Here is a 20,481-nt window from a genome sequence, read left to right on the forward strand (position 1 = left end):
ACGATCCAACCAACTTCATTTCTTTTCATCTCGTAAGCGATTTCATTACTTGCACAGGCTTTCGCCCCTTTTACGATCAATTAGGTAGCCCAGCCAGTAAACCGGTACCCAAGGGAAACGAATCAGGTTGATTGGTTTTCCATTAACAGTATCATTACGGTAGAACTCGCTTCGTGAACCTTTAAATTATTTGCGTCAGCAGTAGCAGTAGAAATATACTTAGAGACATTAGATATTCTTATTGCTTGCTCGCATATCTACTAACGACACAAAACAACCCCCTCCTTCAATCAATCACGCCTCTGAAACACTCCAGCTTTATATTGCTGTCGAATCTTATACCCCGCGGCGACCAATATCGCAATCAACAAGCTACCAAACGCCACACTGATAGCAATAACCAACCGTCTGGTTGGACTGAGATGGACGGTATCTCGCGGTTCGAGAGGTTGGCCTGGTTCAGATAAGCTGGTGGCAGCGGAATTGAAGTCACTACTGTTGTTGCTGGATATGGTAGTGGGATCGGGGTTGTTGGTCGGGGATGAGTAGGCAGCCTTTGATGGAGTTGAGATGGAGAGTACTGTAGCTGTTGGTATAGGCGAGTGATGGAGGGAGAGAGTTGATCTGGTTCCGGTCGTGATTGATGATGATAATGATGATGATGATGATGCTGTGATAGGGTCTCCTAGCATGGTCGTCGTTCCAGATGACTTTGACTCCGATGAGTCGTCGATGATAGGACGAATTAAACGGAATAATTGCGATTCGCATAACTTGGTATCATCATAGTAGTCATATAATACCAATGTGTAATAGGTATTGGAATCGTTGGGATACATGTGCGATTCAAGGTTTCCGTTCCAGTGGAACTCATCTCGCGGGTCGGCGCCTGTTGACAATGAGGTAGGTAGTAAGGATGGTCTGACGATTTGAAGAAACGGGGCATTATGAAATGAGGCTTTTCTTTACCTATGAGTGTTTGCACAGGTGGCAAGTCCCACGCATCAAGCATCAATCGTTTCGGGTTCTTCGATGTGCTCCGCCATGTGAAGAGATGAGGTTTGCCGATGGTTATATTCTTAATGTGGAGGACTTGACCTTCGTTGATGGGCATGTTGGGTGGATAGATGAATTGGTGCGATTGAGATGGAGACTGAGATTGAGATTGGGCTGCGGACACGTCTAGGATGAACAGCATGAATGCTGTTATGGTTAGTAGTAAGTGTTTGCAGCGCATTGTTTCATTTGAGGTGTTCAGGTATTGAGATGAGGTTTGAAGATGACGAGAAAGTGATAAAGTTGATAAATAGATATTCAATCGGGTGTTAGGAGATCAGTGAGCGAGTAAGTGAGTAATGGTCGATGTGGATCGATTGAATTGGACGACATCGATAGACACAGAATGGGATGGATGCTCGTGGTTTTAGGATACACCATGCATGCATTACGCAGGCAGGCAGTCATGTCGGACGACAGATCGGTTTGCATAAAGGACATGAGGACTCAGGGCGAGAGCATCTCCTATCATAAAGTAGCTCAAGGAATGTTGTGTGTGACCTGTGACAAACTTGTCATATACCACGACCAAGACACAGCATGGCGCAGAATAGAGACTTGACCTTTGACTTTGCATATCCTTTTCGAGTTTGTTCGTCAGCTTTGGAATAGATGGATGAAAGGGGAAACACCGTAAGTCAGGAAAACTTTGGAGGAGAGTGGATTGGGTCATAGGTTCGTGGTTCTGCATATGGTATACATATTCTGAGATGGAGTATCTGCTCTGTCTCGAGGGGTGAATGACCATTCATTAGCAATAATAATCTCGATGCAAGGATCAGACAGTATCTAAATTCAAAAAATCGTCAGAGAAAATGGAGAGTGAATGCATTTGAAAGAGATGCGAACCCCAGATCCTGAATCTCCATCATGTCAAGTCCTGTGATTGTTGCAATCGTTTCTGGAACTCTGAAACTTCTGTGCAGAGTGGTAGCACAACCCTAGCCACTCAGCTCAGAAGTATGACTGCGATGACTTGGCCCAACAGGAGATTTCGAGGATAAGCCAACGGCTTCCCCAGCCTTGGGATGTTGGAGTCTTGGGGAAGAAGGCGCTGTATGTACTCTTGACATCGGCTGTTGTATCATAACGCCAGTGTCAGACAAGGCGAAGTTCCTAAGTTCAACTTCATTTTTGTTCACCCGGGCAGAACGCCATCTGAGACAGGCAAAACCCATAATTCCGGCCACGAGCAACGCCACAACTGAACCGAGTCCTGCTGCAAGACCAAGATAGAGATTCTTGTCTTGTTGGCCCGAGTCAGAACCTTCTTCTCTCAAAGCTGTTCCTGTCAGAGCTGTTGCGGTACGAGAGACAGTACTAGTGACGGTAACGGTGATAGTGACGTTGCTGGATTCTGATTCTATAGCTGGGAGGATTTTGACAAGTGTTGAGAGCGCAAGAAAGTCACCTGTGTCAGGATCGGCGATTGCTAAGGAAAACTCGTTCTCCTCGTCTGGATCGAGTCGAAATATTTCCTCAGAAAATCCCACGGTCCAGAAATAGTTCGATTCTTCGATCGATTCTATCGATTGTGAGTGTTGACCTGGCATGCACTTCGGAGAAAAAGAATGGGGCAATGTTTAGAGAGTTGAATACCTTTAACTAGCTCAAAACGGTTGAAACTTCTCATGAGGAGATACAAGTCCACCTCGCGCTCATCAGTGGTCCATTGCAAATATGCCTGTGTGCCGGCGATATATGTCCACGTAGAGGATGGATAATCATATTTCTCGACATCAGGGGGAATAATGAACTCGACATCGGCGAGAGCTTGGTAGTGTAAGAAGAAAAGAAGCCCCAGTAAAAGACGGAATGGAAAGAATGGAAAGTGCATTTTGTCCATGAAGGTGAACATCTCACGGTTTGATGGTTGGTTTCTTGACACCACAACCCTATTAATGGAAATTGTGAGAGGTAAGACGTAGGTTTAGACGGGGTAGGTACTTATAGCCTGTCTATCTAGCATAGGAATATAGAAAGAAGTTCCAGGTACCACCCTGACGGTCTGATGAAAAAGTGCGACATGTTTCATGCTCTCAAGCAGGATGATAGTATGAGAAGCGGGAAGATAGCGATAGAAAGCACTGAAAGATAGCTGAAATAAGACATGTAACAGACAATTAAACAAGAGAATCAGGCGTCTGTTTGAGGTTTCTTGGTTTATATAGTGATGGCACGATCATCATCATCGATTCATTTTGATCTGGTCTGATGTCTGAGCTGATCCAGGATTGAAGGAAATCAGCGAGGTCCAAGGCATAATGAGGGAATGGAGAGCGCTGTTTTCATAGTGAATTGCGAGTATTGATCTGGAGTACCTGCCTTATCGAGTTGTTGTATCCTGACTGGGGAAGGAGGGAAGGAGAGAGAAGAAGGGGAAAGAGATCGATGGTGCTTCAAAGATCGCTGGACTCCCTAGTCACGTGAGAAGTTGTGAAGTATGTCATGTGACTCAGGTGCCCATCTCTCATTTTGGATTATCCCTGGCGCTTCCCATGTTCTGACTTTCAGTAGCTTGGACAACTTCCAATTTATTAGTCCGTACTTTACGGCCCACAATTATCCCAAGTGGCATACAAAGTACATTGAGCGTGAGGTGAGGCCCCCATTCATGAATGAATGAATCACGAATCTCACAAATACACAGGACAACGATGGGAGACCCCAGATACTCAATCTGACTTGCCCAGCCACTTCCAAAGTGATGAAGGAAACTTGTTCAGAGACTTGGCTGGCCACTTCCGACACCTTTTGAGCCATCGCTTTTCCACTCCTCACGTCAAACATAACATCAAGGACTGTCTATATCACTTGCGATATATTCACATTCTCATCATTCAGCGACTTTTCCTATTGCTGCACAACTCTCCGAGTCGGGAATCACTGGGTGACAAAACGGAAACGTGACTTTGAGTGTGTCAGAGATCGGTGATTGGTTGAAAATCTCCCCGCTTTTCCAATCACAGCCACTTCCTCGGAACCAAACCAGATCAGATCAGATCAGAGCAACTGTTCATCCATCAAGGTCAGTGGCTTCAGTTTATCTTCTTGAGTTCATCAGCATTCTACAAGACAATCAACCACCGACAGAGCGACAGCAACAGAAGTGTGCAGATGCATCTTTCTTTCTTCTGATCTCGCTCTTTCCCCGACACCGAAGCTTTCAGATCTTGGCACGACGACAGTGATTGGGGAAGGTGCAGAGTGGCATTGGTGGCTAGCGTCCTGTTGGCTACTGGGTGACTGTCGTTGTGTGTCCCTCTGCTCCTCTGCTCCTCTGCTGCTCTGCTGCTCCTCCAATCCTCTCCTCTCACAGTCCAAATCAAGTCAAGTCGGCCATTCACCTGACTGCGCCATTCACTTTATTACTTCCCGTGGACTTTCTCCATCTGTTCATTGCATTCTCCCATGGTCGTCATATCACCACACACAACCCCTTCTGACTCCTTCACAAGCATCACTCTCTTTGTCGCATAACCCTCTTATTCATCATCAAAACATCTCAAGTCAGTCATTCCCTCTTGTTCACCTCCAATTCCATCACATTGCCTTGCCCGGGTTGACGGCGTTCCTTCTCCAATCTGTCGCGTCACTCCCGCAGCTGCATCCTTGACTTCCTCGTCATCTGTCGTCTTCTCACACCATCATCCTCATCTTCTCATCTTACCCACTTGTTCCTACCGCTGACTTTGTCCTCACTCAAGATCTAATCCATCCTTTGATCACGCGCACATAATCACGCGTCCGCGAAGTCCCCTCACCTTTTGCCATAATGGCCGACACTGCACCACCTCAATCAGAAGCTCCTGTGCAAGCCGCGGCCGCAGAAACTGAAGCTCCTCCTTCGCTTGCAGCGCCTGCCTCAGCACCCGCGACCGAGATGTCAGGAGCCTTGCCCACCGAGACGACAGAGAACAAGCCAACTCAGGAACCTGGTATGTCTGGAATGTCGTACGCATCCAAACATCCATATTAACCCTCACATAGAATCTGCTGTTCCAAATGGTGCCCAAGACCCCACCCCTTCCGCGCCCACCGAGGCAGAGGCACCCGCGCCCAGCACTGAGCCTCCAGCCCCAGCTGCCGATCCAGAGCCTAAGTCGGACGAACCAGCCGATGCGCCCGAGCCGGAAACAAATGGTACTCCAGCAAACAAGAAGGCCGCCACGACCAAACGACAGTCAATGTCAGAGAACAAGGGCAAGAAGCTCAACAAGAAGAAGTCTGCCGCGAAGCTCACAAATCTCGATGCACAACCTGGCGAATACTACATTGCTAGATTGAAGAGCTATCCACCTTGGCCCTCAATCATCTGTGATGAGGAGATGCTTCCTGATGTCCTACTCAATAGCAGACCTGTCACAACCAAAAAGGCAGATGGCACCTACAATGAGGCTTACGCAGATGGTGGCAAAAAGGTTACCGAGCGTACCTTCCCCATCATGTTCTTGCATACCAACGAGTTGTAAGTCATTGTAAGGCACATCATGTCTCTTCAGTTACTAACCTTGTCAGCGCCTGGATCCCCAATACCGACCTCGCACCATTGAATCCTGAGGATTGCAAAGATGTCTCCGAAAAGGGCAAAGGAAAGGCTCTCCTTGCTGCCTACGAGGTCGCCGCAGAAAATCACGATCTAGAGTATTTCAAGACTGTCCTCGACGAGCACGCTGCAGCTCTCCAGGCCGATGAGGATGCTCGACTGGCTCGAGAAGCCGAAAAGGCCGAAAAGGCATCAAAGGCTTCCGAGAAGAAGAAGCGCAAGAGCGAGGCCAAGGTCGAAGATGTCGAGATGGAGGATGCCGATGCCGATGCTGCTCCAAAGAAATCGTCCAAGAAGAGGAAGAAGGACGCAGTGAGCGAGGACGATGATACTGAAAAGGTGAGCTTCCCAAAAAGGCGGCCATGACTTGTCCACTAATCTAGATTACAGCCGGCAAAGACCCCCAAAACCGAGGAAAAGAAAGCCAAAGAGAAGACCGCCAAAGCCAAACCCGAACGGAGGAAGTCCAAGGCGGCAGCAGCAGCACCGGCCAGTGATGAGGAAATGGTCGACGCTGAACCCGAGCCAGAGGAGAAGCCACTTGATCCGGCCGAGGCACGCAAGGCCCGAGACAAAGAAGGTATGAGTTTCCTTTCCACGTCCCATCACTGTTACTAACCCCCGTTCAGTCCTGTTTCTGCGACACAAACTCCAGAAAGGCTTCTTGACCAGGGACCAGGCCCCCAGAGAGGAGGAAATGCCTCAAATGTCGACCTACATCAAGAAATTGGAGGGCTACACCGACCTCGAAATGTCCATCATTCGGAGCACAAAGATCAACAAAGTCCTGAAAGGACTCATCAAGCTCAACACTATTCCGCGAGACGAGGAATTCCATTTCCGACAACGGTCAGTGGATCTGCTGAGCCAGTGGAATAAATTCCTTGGTGCGGAGCCTGTCGACACTGAAGGACAGACAACGAGTGACAGAGATGCCAAAGCCACCCCGACCACCAACGGTGTTCACGACAAGTCAGAGGAGCCCACTGAGGAGAAGAAAGCCGAGAGTCCCTCCCAGGATGGTCAGGTTGATACTCCTGCTCCTGCAGAGACGACAACTGAGACCGAGAAGCCGGCTGAACCAGCCCCACCTGTTGCTGAGCCAGCGCCAGAGCCAGTTGTGAGCGAGAAGCCAGACACTGTCGGCAGCGAGGAGCCAAAGGCCACTCTCCCTGCACCCGAAGTGGTTGAAAAGGCACCTGAGTCAGCTGCGGCCGCCAGCGAGGCTGCAGAAGTGGTCAAGGCATCCGAATAGAGGGCCGACTTTGTCCTTTTCTAAGTTGGTTGAGCTGGCTGCGAGTGATTCGTCCGCTAGCGACTTTCTTGCCTGGTGGACACGGTCTTTTGTTTGGAGGGGAGGTGACTTTTTGATGCATTGGCTTTAATCGTTTCCTGCGCCGCAGACACCCCATTCTTTGGGATGACTGATTGGTGGTATGTGGACCACTGCGTCAGGCGGCAAATTAAGCATTGGAAATGGGTTGCACAGTGAAAGTACTTTCAGGGAAGGAAATGGGTGGAGGCTGGAGTGTTTGCGAAGATTGGGGTGAAAAACCACCCAACCATGGATTCAGTCCAACGACACGGATTTCGAGAATTGAATGAAACAAATTTCGAGTTTGAGGATATTCCTCACCAGAAGGTGTTAGTTGAGTGCGACGAATTTCCAGTATTGCCTTGGCGGGAGGACAGGACGGCGCGGGGAGAGACGGGAAGCGGATGAAAGGCGACAAAGAAAATGGTCATCATGATGTCTATGGTGACAATGAAGTGGTGATCAATATGAGCAAAAGCAACAAGAAAACAACTTCCAATCCTACCCAACTGACTCTGTTCTCGTGTTTTTGCACAGTTGACTGAAAAAAGGCGTGTCAGATTTCTGGTCTTCTATATGAATATTTGTAATGTACGGTTAAAGAGGAGATAGATGGGCGAGAATACTGCTGTTATTGATGTGGTTGAAGGGTTTTTTGAAACATCGAAACATGTGACCAATACTGAGATCAGGTGACCGTCAGGCATACGATTGTTCAGTATGAAGGTCATGTAGAAGCAACGAAACGAAGAGATGACAACCCAGACCAGGCCAGGCACAAGAAGTGACCAGTGATCACAAATCAAAAACGGGCTTTATAATTATGGCTCATAGAAAGTTAAAAAAGAAAGAGGAACCCCTAATAAAATACATATTCGGATATATATGTTTTTTGAAAACCAACCGAACATCTCAGCATGACGACGACGACGACGATCCATAAGAGAGAAAGATGGATGTTCCAAGTATCGTCGTTCGTTCATACAACATCATCATCGACATTACCTCCCTCATCATCTTCAGGTAACTCGCTCAGACACGTGTCGATCAGAGTCATCAGCTCATCCACGTCAGGACGTTCTGAGGGCTCCACTGCCAGGCAGCGACGGACGACTTCTCGAGCCGCGGGATGAGGATAGATGCGTTCTGAACTGGCAGGCTGAGCGGTTGAAGCGGCGTTGGCATTGGCATCGCCATTAGCTTGTTGCATCGTATTCGATCTCGATGGTGGATGGGCACGGTCTTTGCCCTTGGTGGCGTTTCCTTCGCCTGGCCATCGCCAATCACCGCCCAACACACAAATGGACAAGGAACCGCCTGTTTCATCGGAACGTGCTTCAAATGGTGATTTTCCTACTAGGCATGCGTACATGGTGCATCCGAGAGACCAGATGTCGACTTTGGTGTCGATGACGCTGCCGGTCTTGACGTCGAAGAGTTCTGGTGCGCGATACGGCATGGTCGAGTGTTCGGCCGCTGTGTCCTGTACGGCGATGGCGAGACTTCGGCTCGTGATGGGTGTGGGTGACGGTGCTAGACTGCCTAGATCCATGACGATGGGGGTTCGTCCGTCGTCGTCGATCATGATGTTGCCGGGTTTGATGTCTCGATGTGCATATGCCCGTTCGTCGCCGGGGTTTTTACCTTCTTGCGCGCGTGTCACTTCGTCGGCCATGAGTGGTTGTTCCTGCTCTTCGCTTTCGTCTTGGTCGGGTTGAGAGGCGGTCATAGTTCGTTGCTGTTTCCGTCGCGCGGCATCTGCGTCGGCCTGTGCAGCTTCACTGCGTACTGCCTGCGCTGCACCGCGTGAGGCGTTATTCCGGATTCTATATTGATGCATGCCTCGTAGGGCTTTGCATACGCCGAGCATCAGCTGCATCAGGCGTCGTTCGCCAAACCGGGTATGGTTGACGAGGTTGGCGTTGATCATGTCTTGGAGGTTGCCGCGGCGGTAGTAGGGGAGAAGGATATAAACGGTTTTGGAGGCACCTCCTGCGCCACCATCGTTGCCGATTCCAGAGACGGTGGTGGATCTGTCGGTCTGCACAGCATGGTCGATACTGCGGATGATGTTTGGATGTGGTGCGAACAATGTATATGCTTCGACCTCTTTAAGAGCTTGCGAAACGGATTCTTGGCCAAATGGGCAACGGATCTTTTTAAGTGCGTACAAGGAAGAATCAGATGTGTCCTGAACTAGATATACGTAGGAGAAGCCGCCCTAGAAAGAGAACAAATGTGAGTAGAGGTCTTGTTATAAATGGTGGAGTGACGGCACTCATAGATGCCTGGAATCTGACTGACCTCGCCCAGCAGGCGCAGCATACGAAAACTCCTGTTGTTGATCTTGAGCTGAGGAGTGCCAGGGAAACAACATATACAGTTGGATAATGAATAAAATATGTCGAGGAATGTCTGCGCCATGGTTGACGAATGGGCGATCAGGGGCTTGTGGAAGCGGATCTCGGGTGTGTCAGGTATAAGTTGAAGGGCCCGGAAGTGCTAGAGATGGCTATGGGTCGACATGGAGTTGTATCAGCGTCTAGATGGGACGCTGAAGAGAGACAGCCTTTTGTCAATGTGAGGAAAAGCGGTGCTCAACATACAGAAGTTTAGATGCTTCGAGGTTGATAGATGTGAACTGGTGTACGTGGACAGAGAAGCGCAGTGGATGGTAAGACCAAACGAGGCTGAGTCTCACACAAGGCTGAGACCGAGCAATGCGGATCATTGAGATGATAGTGCATATATGGTACTTTGGATCATAAACTCGCTAGACGCACACCTCTCTCCCTCTCTCTCCTCCCCTTCCCCTACCCATCTCGCTTCTATGGCCACCTGTGTTATTCGATGCATCCATATCTACCCTGTTTTAAATTCGTCATATCATGTGCATGCATCGAGTCTTTACCTTTGAGGTCCCAAACCACGGTCATTTTGGCTGGAGTAAGACCAAACTGCAACAAGCGGTCATCTATCTTATTCATAGAATGCCGACCTCAGACTAATGCTCCACGTCAGCTGCCTCTTGAACTGCAAATTTCTGCACTAAATGTCTTTCCCTGAGAGGTCGCCTCCTTCTTTATTGCAGATTCCACATTCTCCGATAGAAGGAACAAAGGGAGTTGCACAAATCCGGCACGACTCCAGAAAGCCCATGTCTGGTCCATCTCCAGGTAAATTCTTCACAGCATGGGACGCTGGTCGCCGACAAATATTAAAATTGAAATACGGCAAGCCATGTCATATATATCGGGGGACGTTCAGGTGAGTCCGAGCAAGAGAAAACCCCTTTTCACAGGTGGCAAGTGTCGAGACCTCCGGTCTCGCTTTGTCTGAAGCCTTGGACGACTGGTCTGTTTGAAACGAGAGGCCAGATCTTTCCCCACGGCAGCCTTCTGAAGTCATCTACCTACAACAAAGAAGCGACACAAGATCTGGGCCCGTTAAACAATGGAGGAGCAAGCACCGTCTACAGTTCTGATCAATGAAGGCTGGGCTCGACTCAGACTATTCTGAGGCCTCCATTGTCTTGGTTGATCAATAACAGCTGCAAGTCTTCCGTTCTTTGAAGCGCTACCAGCCCATATATCCCTTTGAATCTGGCTGCCCAACCCGTCGCGCCCCGACTCATCCTCTTCAAAACAGCATCAGAGTGAGTATTTTGCATTTTTGCATTTCCAACTCCCCGTCAGAAGAGCCCATATTAGTGAATCATGACTATGCCAAACACCCCTACCTCTCCAGTTTTCCTTCCTCCCTCTCCACAAACCCCTATGACCCCCTCCATAATCACTTCTACTTTGGACTTTGCTCCCACCTCCTCTCCAAAGGTTTCTGTCACACCTATTTCATGGTCTCAGAACGGCACCAATGGGTCTAGCATTCGTCGCAACAGCAGTTCAATGTCTCTGTGCTCGCCTCGTGGTCCTTGGAACAGTTTTTCGAGTCGTGAACTCTCGAGTCCTGTCACCCCTTTTCTGCACATTGCCACCGAGGATGGCAGACATACTCGCAGTGTGCTTCGAAGTCCGCATTTTGACCGAGTCATGACGCTCCCCTTGCGAGTCAACACTAGCATGTTCCCCAGCTTCCCTTTATCTCCGATGACGCCAATCACACATCTCCTAGAACCCACACCAGTATCGGCTATGCAAGCACCGAACTCCCTGATCCTCAATTGGTCACCACCACAATCACCAAACATTCCTACTCCACGACCATTCAACAGTTCGCCAGACCTACAAGAACGGAGATCTAGGTCTCCAATTCGTAGGAATACGCGGCATCGAGGGCATAATCTCCGACGATTGGCACTTGTTCCTCCCCCCAAATACCACGTCACCGTCATCCCTCCGCCACTGTCTCCTAATACCCGGCAGCGCAAAGCGCACTATCAACATAGCGTTGACCATCTTCGCGCACCTCTTGTTCCACTCATCTCCGTGACCAATGGTCTAGCTCACCCAGACTTTCCCCAGAGTCTTTTGCAGTACCATCTCCTCACTCATGAGCAACTGGACAGCCTAGCGTGTTGGTACCACCAAGTCTTTCCTCCCGTCAGAGAAACATTCCAATACCCCGCATGGGTGCCTGCCTGGACCAGTCTCCCCTGTGCACCAGGTGTTGCCGGCCCGAAGCTCGACGCTGTTGACCTCGAGACCAAACGTCGTCGATGGGGTCGATTCATTGGTCTACGGGGTTGTGAAAGTCCCACGACTTCCGGTCCAGCAGATGAGACACCCGATGAATTGACTAGACGTATGGAAAACGAGTGGAAACGAGCTTTGGAAAGGGCTGAGGAGGAAGACCGAGCTTGGGAGAAGAGCTGGCGCGGAAGATGGTGATTTTTGATTTTCTCGTGTTCTAGTCAATTCATAGTCACGTATGTACGAATGAGAACTGCTACTTGGAGGGCTATATTCTGAGATGCATTGATGAATAGGCCGTGGACTTCTTAGTATATCGTATGACTTGTTTAATCTATCATATTTTGTATACCTTGGTCATATCCTAGTCCCTTCATACCACGTTCCGTGAACGCACTCAGGGTTTTCTCGCACATCATGCGCCCAAGGCCTTCAGTGATTTGACTGTATCGACAATTGTGCCCTCTAGATCCCGGTATTTGATCTTCAATACATTGATGGACTTGGAGTTGTCGATATCGTAAGATGGGATATTGTCTTGTAGGTCCGGCAGAAGCTTCGAAGCATACTCTGGGAAGTTGCGACGGATGATATCGCCCATCTTTGCTTCTGTGGCGTGACCGGCCGTCATGAAGAATCGATGACCTGCTGCTTCAGGTACCGTAATGGCCAACACGTGAGCTTCAGCTAGATCTCGCACGTCAATGTACATTGGCGACCCTACAGGACCGTGGCGCGGCTTTCCCAGTGCCAAGTTCAGGATTCGCTTGCTCGAGGTGTTGAGATCGTCCAATGATGCCACGGGGTGCAGGACCGGGCCGTAGACCATCTGCAGTGTTGAAACGAGTCAGAGAAAAAAGTCACTGCAACATCTTTGTGCCTCGAAAAAAGGAAATGGCTTACCGGAGGATTAAGCACCGTCAAGGTGAAATTCGGCTTTTCACGCTCCACAAACTCCCATGCCGCCTTCTCGGCAAACGTCTTACTTCCACGATATACGGCTTGCGGATCTTTGGTAGTCAAAGCTTCTTCCATGGTCATTTGATTCCATACTGTCTCATCGTAGACTTTTGGAGGTGCGGTGGGGTTAGAAATGGCAGCAAACGACGAAGTCACCACCACTTTCTTCACCGAAGGAGCTCCTTTTTGGATTGACTCGAGAATGCCCGTCGTTCCGATGATGGCGGGGTCGAGCAGGTCCCGCTTGTTGTCCTGGACGTCATAGTGGAATGGACTGGCGGTGTGGACCACAGCGTCGAACGGTGGATCTGAAATGACTGCCTGGTCGAATGCCCCGGGAACGCTGATGTCTTTGACAATCGTGTAGGAGACTTTCTGTCCTTTGAACAGATCTACCAAAGCCTGTCCTTTCTCTGCTGATCGGACGGTGATGACCACTTCATGGCTGGATATGTAGTTAGCGCTGTCTGTCCTTGTGTCTGAACTTTCAGAACAGACTTACCCATGCTTCAACAATGCGTCGAGGCAGTGTGTTGCAATAAAACCACTGCCTCCGGTGAGAAGGACTTTCATTATGACAGTGGCTGTAAGAGGCTTTCGGATTTGTAAGACAAGAGATATATGGTAGGGGTGGGGTCTTCGGAATTTCTGACAGGCTTGAAAAGAATTTGAAAGAGATCAACCGGATTTCCCTTCAGATTTATCTAAGGATGAGGGAATATGATCGGTGAGTCAGTATGGAGAAGCAGTGACGGTGGTATTAGATAAAGTCAGTGGCCCTTGGAGAACGAACTTTATACGAGCACGAAGAGTCATTTAGTCATCAATCATCTCACAAGTCAGTCGTGCGGGGAAAATTGTTCTCCATTTCTAAGATCTTGGAGTCAGTCATGGATACAACTGAGGACACCCCTGAGGCCAACAGAGATAAAGGGATAGATAACGGAATGAGACATCAACAAGAGCTCTCATATTATAGTGGCATTGTGTGTCAATACTCCAGACCCTTCTCATTGGCAGCGGATTAAACACGCTAACCTCTTGCAGCAATTGGCGGAGAACATCTGTCTACGGTCTGCTTTTATTCCTATAGCGCACTTCCCACCCTCACTCTTATGATTCGCTGTAGTATCATCCTTGGCATCATGAGGCCAGATGCACTCATCTCAGATAGAGATGAACTCGAGATCATTTGTCAACTGCTCAGTCTTCAGACTGCTATGTGTGCCCGTCTTGTTTGACGGCGGACCACAATCTCGTGGGCCATGCGCAGTGATTGCCAACATGTGAGGTTTGCTGCAATCGACATTTTCTTTCCATTCTGCCGCTTCCTGGCACTACTATGGCTGACCTCGACCCTGACTTGTACTTTGGGAGTGGCTGCTCAGTCTTCCGCTCAGATCAAGGCCCTCAGGAAAGAGACTGAGGATCTCTTCTATCATGGCTTCGAGAATTATATGACCCATGCTTTCCCCGAGGATGAACTGCGACCCATCACCTGCCGTCCTCTGACACGCGACCGGGAGAATCCTGCCCATATCGAAGTCAACGACCCGCTTGGGAATTACTCTCTGACGCTGATCGATAGCCTGTCCACCTTGGCCATTCTCGCCTCGACGCCCTCCAATCCCAGAAATAATAAGCCACTGCGACTATTCCAGGATGGTATCAAGGCTTTGGTGGAACAGTACGGCGATGGATCAGAGGGCCCGTTAGGTCAAGGCAAAAGAGCTAGGGGTTTCGATTTAGACAGCAAGGTTCAAGTCTTTGAGACTGCCATTCGTGGTCTGGGAGGACTGTTGAGCGCCCACCTCTTCGCTGTTGGCGATCTTCCAATTCGGGGATACTTGCCTATCGAAACCGAGCAGACTGGCGAACGACCGTCTCAAACTATTCCAGTTGCCGGTGAGACCAAAGCAATTCTTTGGCCTAATGGCTTTGAATACAATGGTCAACTGTTGAGATTGGCACATGACCTAGGCAAACGTCTGCTTCCCGCATTTTGGTCGACCACTGGCATCCCATATCCGAGAGTGAACTTGCGGCACGGCATTCCGTTCTATGCCAACTCCCCCCTCAATGCGGCTAAAGGAGATGCCCAATGCGACGCAAATCAGAAATCCCCTGAGATTACCGAAACCTGCAGCGCTGGCGCTGGAAGTCTCGTCCTAGAATTCACCACCTTGGGCAGGCTAACTGGAGATCCACGTTTCGAACAACTTGCCAAACGAGCATTTTGGGCCATTTGGCACAGGCGGAGTGCCATCGACTTGATTGGCTCCGGAATCGATGCCGAATCAGGTGCTTGGGTGTCGAGCTGGACAGGTATCGGTGCTGGCATCGACAGCTTTTTCGAATACGCTCTCAAGTCACATGTCCTCCTTTCCAGAGATAACCATCCAAACTATGATGCCCTAGACCCTCTCGATGACCCAGAGAGCCTCTTTGAACCGATGACGCCTGAATCCCACACTTCTCATGCATTTCTGGAAGCCTGGAATGTCGCTCATGCAGCCATCAAGAGACATCTCTACCGTGGACCAAATTACCAGCATCCACACTACATCCAAGCGGATCTTGTCACAGGCGCTGCGAGGGGTTTTTGGGTCGATGCCTTAAGTGCATACTACCCTGGCCTACTTGTCCTTGGTGGCCATGTGAACGAGGCCATCGAAACACACCTGCTGCAGACAGCCCTATGGACCAGATTTTCAGCCCTTCCTGAACGCTGGAATCTATTCACCGGGGGAATTGAGGGCGGGTTAGGCTGGTGGGTGGGGAGACCCGAGTTCATCGAATCGACCTATCATCTCTATCGAGCCACAGAAGATCCTTGGTACTTCCATGTCGGTGAAATGGTGCTCCGTGATATCAAGAGGAGATGTTGGGCAAAGTGTGGTTGGGCAAGTATTCAGGACGTCCTCACAGGCGAGAAAACAGACCGAATGGAGAGCTTCTTTCTCGGTGAAACTGCCAAATACCTATTCCTCCTTTTCGACCCGACCCATCCTCTGAATCATCTCGATGAGCCCTATGTATTCACAACGGAAGGCCATCCTTTGCTCATTCCAAGGCATGTGGGCGAAACCACCCACCAGGGAACGCCTCAGATAGACTCGGCTCTCCACCAGCAAACCTGTCCTGTCAAGCCTGCAGCGATGCCATTCAGTATTTCCAACACCGCAGCTCGCGGAGATCTCTACCATGCTGCCAACTTGGCTCGACTCCATCTGATGCCAACTCGAGATGATGTTGAGTCAGTCTTGGGAGAGTATGCAGCAGACCACCCCAGCATCACACTGTCAGACATCAGCTCTCCATCAAATTACACATATTACCCTTGGACATTACCGCTAGAACTCGTTCCATTCAATGCAACGAGCTCGCTGATCCCCACAAAGCCCACCTTGGACATCACTTTCCCCGCCGTGCTGAATTCAGGCAACCCGACACCACCGCTACAACGAGTCAAGGATGGTATTCTCATCAACTTCCTCGGAGGCCTCCGTTTAGGAATGGTCCAGGATCTCCCAATCGCCTTCGAAGAGGGGATCATCGACACATTCCGAGTGCAGAATATCAATGGCATCGCGTTAGGCAGGGACGAAAAAGTCTTCTTAGCTCGTGACACAGGAAAAGATAGCTTGAGTTTAACGGACCCCAACTTCTCACGGATCCGCGACGCAACTGTTCTGGACATCGTCGTCGATCTCAACCGTCCAATCGAGGACGAGATCGAAGAGACAAATGAAACAGAAGAATCAATGATTCTCGACCTTTCTGCATTGGACAGCTCTTCAGAAGGCTCAGTCCGCGCAGCATGGAACAACATCATCTCCCAGTTATCAAGTCTTCTCAAAGACCATCCACAACCATCCTGGCCATTCTCGAGTGGTCTATCCTTCAATCCACAATCAACATCTTCCCCTCCCAACACCGGCCCACCACGCTACCATCTAACTGCTAGCACGCCAACCGGAGCCGGTGCAGCTCCACTACCAGACTGGCCTGAAGTCTCGACATTAGCACCGATTGGAGCTCAACCTGCCACTCTGCAATGGACCAAGATCTACGCGACCGACCAACTATGTGACCACCGACTACCCCTGGCAGTGGCGCGAAACACACAGGTCCTTGTCATACAGCGCGGCGGATGTAGTTTCAGCCAAAAACTCGCCAATATCCCTGCCTTTTCGCCGTCGTCTCAATCGTTGCAGTTGGTCATCTTCGTCTCTTACGGAGAGGGCGAAAACGGCCCTGACGTCGACGATGAAAACGCTTTGATCCGTCCGTATCTGGATACTCCCCAGTTTACGCCTGCAGGTCTGCCGAGACATAATCCAATCCCTGCTGTGATGGTGGCTGGAGGTCGTAAAGTCTACGAGGCTCTGGCAAATCGTGCCATTGCCATCGGTGTCAAGCGTAGATATCACGTTGAGACGCGAGGTACTAGGATTGGGAATCTTCATATTGTGTAGATTTGTATCATTTGAACTGGAAAAAGGATATTTTAACATAGATTCGTAGACTTGAGGTTCTGAGGACGCAGAGTCCTGTCTTCAGTCTTGACCATGAACATTAGAAAAAGGATCCAACTCCAAAGATAGTTGGAAAACTCATCACGCCTAGACAATGATTCTCCATCTCTTTTATTAGGCCTCCCGTACTTTTTCATCGCATCTGTTCTTTCTCCATCAACCCATAGTCGTATGCAGACCCTTGTCTAACATCACATCGATCCAAAATGCACCGTTACCGCCGTTTTCGTCAAGGCGATCCCATACCGCCTCGACCAGGTCAAGACACGTCTTGGTCGGTCGAGGTGGCAGGACGTTCATGAACAGATTCAAGCGTCCTCTTACAAACCGACGCGCGTGCATAACCCGGAAGGTTTGCGACAGGTTCGATTGCTCCTCGTCTGTTTGAGTTTGACCGTGTGACTGGGCGGGGGTCGCGAACCGCGTCGACGGTGTACAAGTTGAGTGGCTCACGCTGGGGTCGCCACTGTTGTGGAAGCCGAAAGGGTGGGAGGTCGGAGAGAGCGGGGTGAACGCAGAGTGAGATAAAAGGTCCGAATCGTGAAGGTTTGAAGAATTGATTGTAGAGTTGAACAGATTTGATGTTGACTGCCCTAAGCTGATATCCGGATTTTGGTTTACATTGCGAATCTGGTCATGTGCCTCGTCAATCCATGGAGGTGTTCGAAGCTCGCTTGCGCAAACGACTAGCATAAAAGGTTGTAGACATCTAGTCCGTGAAGTGGCAGGTATGGTTTCCATTATTTCGAGAGTTTCGACAGCGAAGTTGGTCAGCCATTCCTGATAGGTGGTCGTTTGCTGATCCGTTGTATCGTGTAACGACGAATCGTTAACAAGGCTAAGCCAATTATCGCTTGGAGAGATTTCGGCCTGAGGGTTCGAAAAGTTTAGTTGGGGAATGAGAAGGTCTGGGAAAACCCTGTAGAGGTTAATTAAGCCCGTCCTTCGATACACTTCAGCAACGGCTTGCAGATGCCAAACGGGAGTTTCAGTATCTCCGGGGCTGATGATGCCTTCCTCCGTAGGCTCAGATAGATTCTTCAGCCTCATTTCAAGGTACTGAGCCAGTTGGAACGATGATGTTGATCGGTCGATCGAGTGCTGCCATGAAAATCCTGATAATCCCTCCGAACGGATTCGCATTCGCTCAGATCTGGCTAGCTGCCCGACCTGGTTGACAAGCATCTGCGTCTCTCGGCATACCCCGGTCCATGGGTGCGGGACCTTGCGCATATTTTTTGAAAATGAAGAGAATGGACCGTTTGGCATTTCCGGATCAAGGTCGCTGGATACAAATGACAGTAGCATTTCCCAGTACTCGAGGGCTTGTTCGAAGAAAGATCGGTCGACCCCTGCTTTGATCAGTTGAGTCTGAGCTGACGGTTCTGCAGAGAGACTGAGTTTTGATCTCAGGGCCTTGAACAGGGGAACACCCAGGTCCTGTGGATCAAACCAACTCGATGTCTGACCCAGCATCAACAGAGCTAGCAGTGATTTCTCGTCTTGGCTGGGGTCATTATATAGGAATGACATAGCCTCGGAGCGTAGTTTGCGGCATAGTGTTTTAAAGTATGGGTTCTCATTGACCAGGCAGGCTGCTGCCATGCTCTGCAAAGTGCGATGCAGGGCGGGGGATTGAGTCCAGAAATCCGCAACTGTTGTGCGAAATGGGTTCAGTCTGCTATCATAGCATGAAAAAACTCCAGCGGTCTCCTTGAAGTAATATTCAACCAGTGCTGAGGAGAAATCGGATGGGCCTCTGGAAGGGTTTGGAAGCCAACTCTGACGAGTGACGAGTTCCAGGGGTTTTTGAGGCTGTTCTTCATCTTTGGCGGGTATTTGGAAGAAATCCAAAGGGTCGACAACCTCAACATCAGGAGCGATATCAAAGTTCAACTGTGAGATGTAGAGAGAGGTTGGAGACATTTGAGGGATCTCGGGCAGTTCAAGGAAATCGGATCCGATCTGGGTCGATAAAGGCTGGCCGGGAGTTGAAATTGAACCCTGTCGTGAGCCTGGTGTGATGGAGGAGCCTCTCACAGTCGGATCTTGCTCGAGACGAGCTGTCTCTTCCACATGTTGCTCAGACTCCGTGGGCAGCTGTTGGACAGGGGATAGGGTTCTATTGATTAGGCTGGGGCTGTCAAGCAGCGAGGCTGAAGATAAAGTCCGGCGCTTTTTGGAAGGAAAAACTTCGTGCTTTGTCGACCATTTGAGCGATTGGCCGTATCCTGGGCAAGAAACTCCAGCTGATTGACATCGTCCACATTGGGGCTTTTCCTCATCGCATTTGAAACGTCGTTCTTTGCATCGTTTACACCCGGTTCGTGACCTGGGGGCTCTTCTTCCATTCTTGGTACCTGATTCCTGCACAATTGTCGCTGATCGCATACTCATCTGGTGTTGTTTGGATGGTTTGTTGTGACAAAGATAAGGGAGCACGCTGGTTTTTCACGACGGCTGATTGGCTGGTTCAGCTCGGGGCTGTGGCCGAGGCCATGAGCTTCACTTTGAGAAGACAAGGAGCAATAGGAATGGGATGTCAAGTCCCTCAGATCAATTTGAGGCATGAATTGTGATGCTTGGGCGGGTCATCACAATGATTGGAGACAGAAAAGAGAAGACGTACATGAGGTCCCCTCCCCGTTCCTGCCACGTGAGATTGCCAAGAGAGATAAGGAAGGCTCGGAAGTTCTCCGTAGGAAGAATGCGGGGGAGAAGGAGCGCCCGGGAAAAGACTCCGGCCGGTCTGGTAGGCCGGTGTGGCCGGTCAACCATTTCATTCTGTTGCGCTATCCAGTCGCGCCCCTCTATGCTTGAACGTCTCTGCTTTCCATCGAGAAGTAGGCAATGGCTCTAGCATGATAGTCATCTCTGTGCTCTATGCTGTTCCCATTTTGAGAGACTTTCCCTTTTCATCAACTTGAAGATTTGGAGATACACTATCAGACTATAGAGTATACCCCGAAGTCATGTGATCCATCGGATAATGCATCGCTATAAAACGACGGGTCATAATCACTGGACTAGTCATGATAGGGCCAACCTGTGCACAACTTCAAGGGCAGATGCTAGTCGAAAGTAGTTGGAAATCATACCACTTCATTCTATGGGCCTAAACCCCATTTATTTCTTCGATTCCGGAGTTTCTCCAACCCATCGGATGAGATAACTCAATGCAATTCAGCGTTATCCGACACTCCGCATGACCGAGGAAGTAGACCCCACCTGAATCTAGCTACAGTCGGTGGTGAAGGACGTTGATCATAGGCAGGGATTTTTTATCGGCTTGACCTCGGTAATATTACATTGTCATATCGTCCAGTCTTCCAATGAATGAATTCTTTCCAAAGTAAAGCATCCGTATTCCTCGACAACGTCTCCACTATGGAATATAATGTACCATGCATTGCATGT

The 20,481-nt window shown here is 49.7% G+C and overlaps 7 protein-coding genes across 11 annotated transcripts; 2 read left to right on the forward strand and 5 right to left on the reverse strand.

Moving 5' to 3' along the window:
* Nucleotides 1-290: 290 nt before the first annotated feature.
* On the reverse strand, nucleotides 291-1,114 carry PV10_07367 (uncharacterized protein; the record flags this gene model as incomplete). The annotated part of the gene is made up of 2 exons (XM_016372259.1): nucleotides 291-889; nucleotides 970-1,114. The coding sequence occupies 2 exons, from the start codon at nucleotides 1,112-1,114 to the stop codon at nucleotides 291-293; spliced, it is 744 nt and encodes a 247-aa protein (XP_016221591.1).
* An 848-nt stretch (nucleotides 1,115-1,962) lies between these two features.
* On the reverse strand, nucleotides 1,963-2,893 carry PV10_07368 (uncharacterized protein; the record flags this gene model as incomplete). Its single annotated transcript, XM_016372260.1, has 2 exons — nucleotides 1,963-2,581; nucleotides 2,656-2,893. 2 exons carry the CDS (start codon nucleotides 2,891-2,893, stop codon nucleotides 1,998-2,000), a joined length of 822 nt encoding a protein of 273 aa, XP_016221592.1. The 3' UTR covers nucleotides 1,963-1,997.
* Nucleotides 2,894-3,598: 705 nt separating this feature from the next.
* Nucleotides 3,599-7,693, forward strand: PV10_07369. Of its 4 annotated transcripts, XM_016372263.1 has the most exons (8): nucleotides 3,599-3,655; nucleotides 3,707-4,084; nucleotides 4,515-4,565; nucleotides 4,764-4,994; nucleotides 5,047-5,524; nucleotides 5,575-5,941; nucleotides 5,993-6,182; nucleotides 6,232-7,693. In XM_016372263.1, exons 4-8 carry the CDS (start codon nucleotides 4,832-4,834, stop codon nucleotides 6,855-6,857), a joined length of 1,824 nt encoding a protein of 607 aa, XP_016221595.1. In that variant the 5' UTR covers nucleotides 3,599-3,655; nucleotides 3,707-4,084; nucleotides 4,515-4,565; nucleotides 4,764-4,831; the 3' UTR covers nucleotides 6,858-7,693. The 4 variants fall into 4 exon arrangements, with proteins under 4 accessions (XP_016221595.1, XP_016221593.1, XP_016221596.1 ...); XM_016372261.1 differs by having other exon boundaries at nucleotides 4,515-4,994; XM_016372264.1 differs by lacking the exons at nucleotides 3,599-3,655; nucleotides 3,707-4,084 and having other exon boundaries at nucleotides 4,118-4,565.
* Nucleotides 7,694-7,712: 19 nt separating this feature from the next.
* Nucleotides 7,713-9,570, reverse strand: PV10_07370 (uncharacterized protein). The gene is made up of 2 exons (XM_016372265.1): nucleotides 9,222-9,570; nucleotides 7,713-9,138 (listed from the first exon to the last, which is right to left on the reverse strand). Exons 1-2 carry the CDS (start codon nucleotides 9,339-9,341, stop codon nucleotides 7,897-7,899), a joined length of 1,362 nt encoding a protein of 453 aa, XP_016221597.1. The 5' UTR covers nucleotides 9,342-9,570; the 3' UTR covers nucleotides 7,713-7,896.
* Nucleotides 9,571-11,837: 2,267 nt separating this feature from the next.
* Nucleotides 11,838-13,449, reverse strand: PV10_07371. Of its 2 annotated transcripts, XM_016372266.1 has the most exons (3): nucleotides 13,029-13,449; nucleotides 12,470-12,971; nucleotides 11,838-12,395 (listed from the first exon to the last, which is right to left on the reverse strand). In XM_016372266.1, exons 1-3 carry the CDS (start codon nucleotides 13,097-13,099, stop codon nucleotides 11,982-11,984), a joined length of 987 nt encoding a protein of 328 aa, XP_016221598.1. In that variant the 5' UTR covers nucleotides 13,100-13,449; the 3' UTR covers nucleotides 11,838-11,981. The 2 variants fall into 2 exon arrangements, with proteins under 2 accessions (XP_016221598.1, XP_016221599.1); XM_016372267.1 differs by having other exon boundaries at nucleotides 11,838-12,971.
* Nucleotides 13,450-13,720: 271 nt separating this feature from the next.
* Nucleotides 13,721-17,154, forward strand: PV10_07372 (uncharacterized protein). The gene has a single exon (XM_016372268.1). The coding sequence runs from the start codon at nucleotides 13,792-13,794 to the stop codon at nucleotides 17,002-17,004; it is 3,213 nt and encodes a 1,070-aa protein (XP_016221600.1). The 5' UTR covers nucleotides 13,721-13,791; the 3' UTR covers nucleotides 17,005-17,154.
* Nucleotides 17,003-19,661, reverse strand: PV10_07373 (uncharacterized protein). The gene has a single exon (XM_016372269.1). It carries the CDS (start codon nucleotides 19,459-19,461, stop codon nucleotides 17,221-17,223), a length of 2,241 nt encoding a protein of 746 aa, XP_016221601.1. The 5' UTR covers nucleotides 19,462-19,661; the 3' UTR covers nucleotides 17,003-17,220.
* Nucleotides 19,662-20,481: the final 820 nt, after the last annotated feature.

The sequence above is a fragment of the Exophiala mesophila genome (assembly GCF_000836275.1).
Source record: "Exophiala mesophila strain CBS 40295 unplaced genomic scaffold supercont1.5, whole genome shotgun sequence".
NCBI classification, from domain to species: Eukaryota; Fungi; Ascomycota; class Eurotiomycetes; order Chaetothyriales; family Herpotrichiellaceae; genus Exophiala; species Exophiala mesophila.

Excerpts from the sequence above, each read along its gene's own strand:
- PV10_07369 (XM_016372261.1), top strand. The coding sequence starts at position 4,832 with ATGGCCGACACTGCACCACCTCAATCAGAAGCTCCTGTGCAAGCCGCG. Across the intron at positions 5,525-5,574 it reads TTCTTGCATACCAACGAGTT|CGCCTGGATCCCCAATACCG; the intron begins GTAAGTCATTGT and ends TAACCTTGTCAG. Across the intron at positions 6,183-6,231 it reads CAAGGCCCGAGACAAAGAAG|TCCTGTTTCTGCGACACAAA; the intron begins GTATGAGTTTCC and ends ACCCCCGTTCAG.
- PV10_07372 (XM_016372268.1), top strand. The coding sequence starts at position 13,792 with ATGCGCAGTGATTGCCAACATGTGAGGTTTGCTGCAATCGACATTTTC.
- PV10_07370 (XM_016372265.1), bottom strand. The coding sequence starts at position 9,341 with ATGGCGCAGACATTCCTCGACATATTTTATTCATTATCCAACTGTATA. Across the intron at positions 9,139-9,221 it reads TGCTGCGCCTGCTGGGCGAG|GGCGGCTTCTCCTACGTATA; the intron begins GTCAGTCAGATT and ends TTCTCTTTCTAG.
- PV10_07371 (XM_016372266.1), bottom strand. The coding sequence starts at position 13,099 with ATGAAAGTCCTTCTCACCGGAGGCAGTGGTTTTATTGCAACACACTGC. Across the intron at positions 12,972-13,028 it reads GACGCATTGTTGAAGCATGG|CCATGAAGTGGTCATCACCG; the intron begins GTAAGTCTGTTC and ends CTACATATCCAG. Across the intron at positions 12,396-12,469 it reads TGACGGTGCTTAATCCTCCG|ATGGTCTACGGCCCGGTCCT; the intron begins GTAAGCCATTTC and ends TCAACACTGCAG.
- PV10_07373 (XM_016372269.1), bottom strand. The coding sequence starts at position 19,461 with ATGAGTATGCGATCAGCGACAATTGTGCAGGAATCAGGTACCAAGAAT.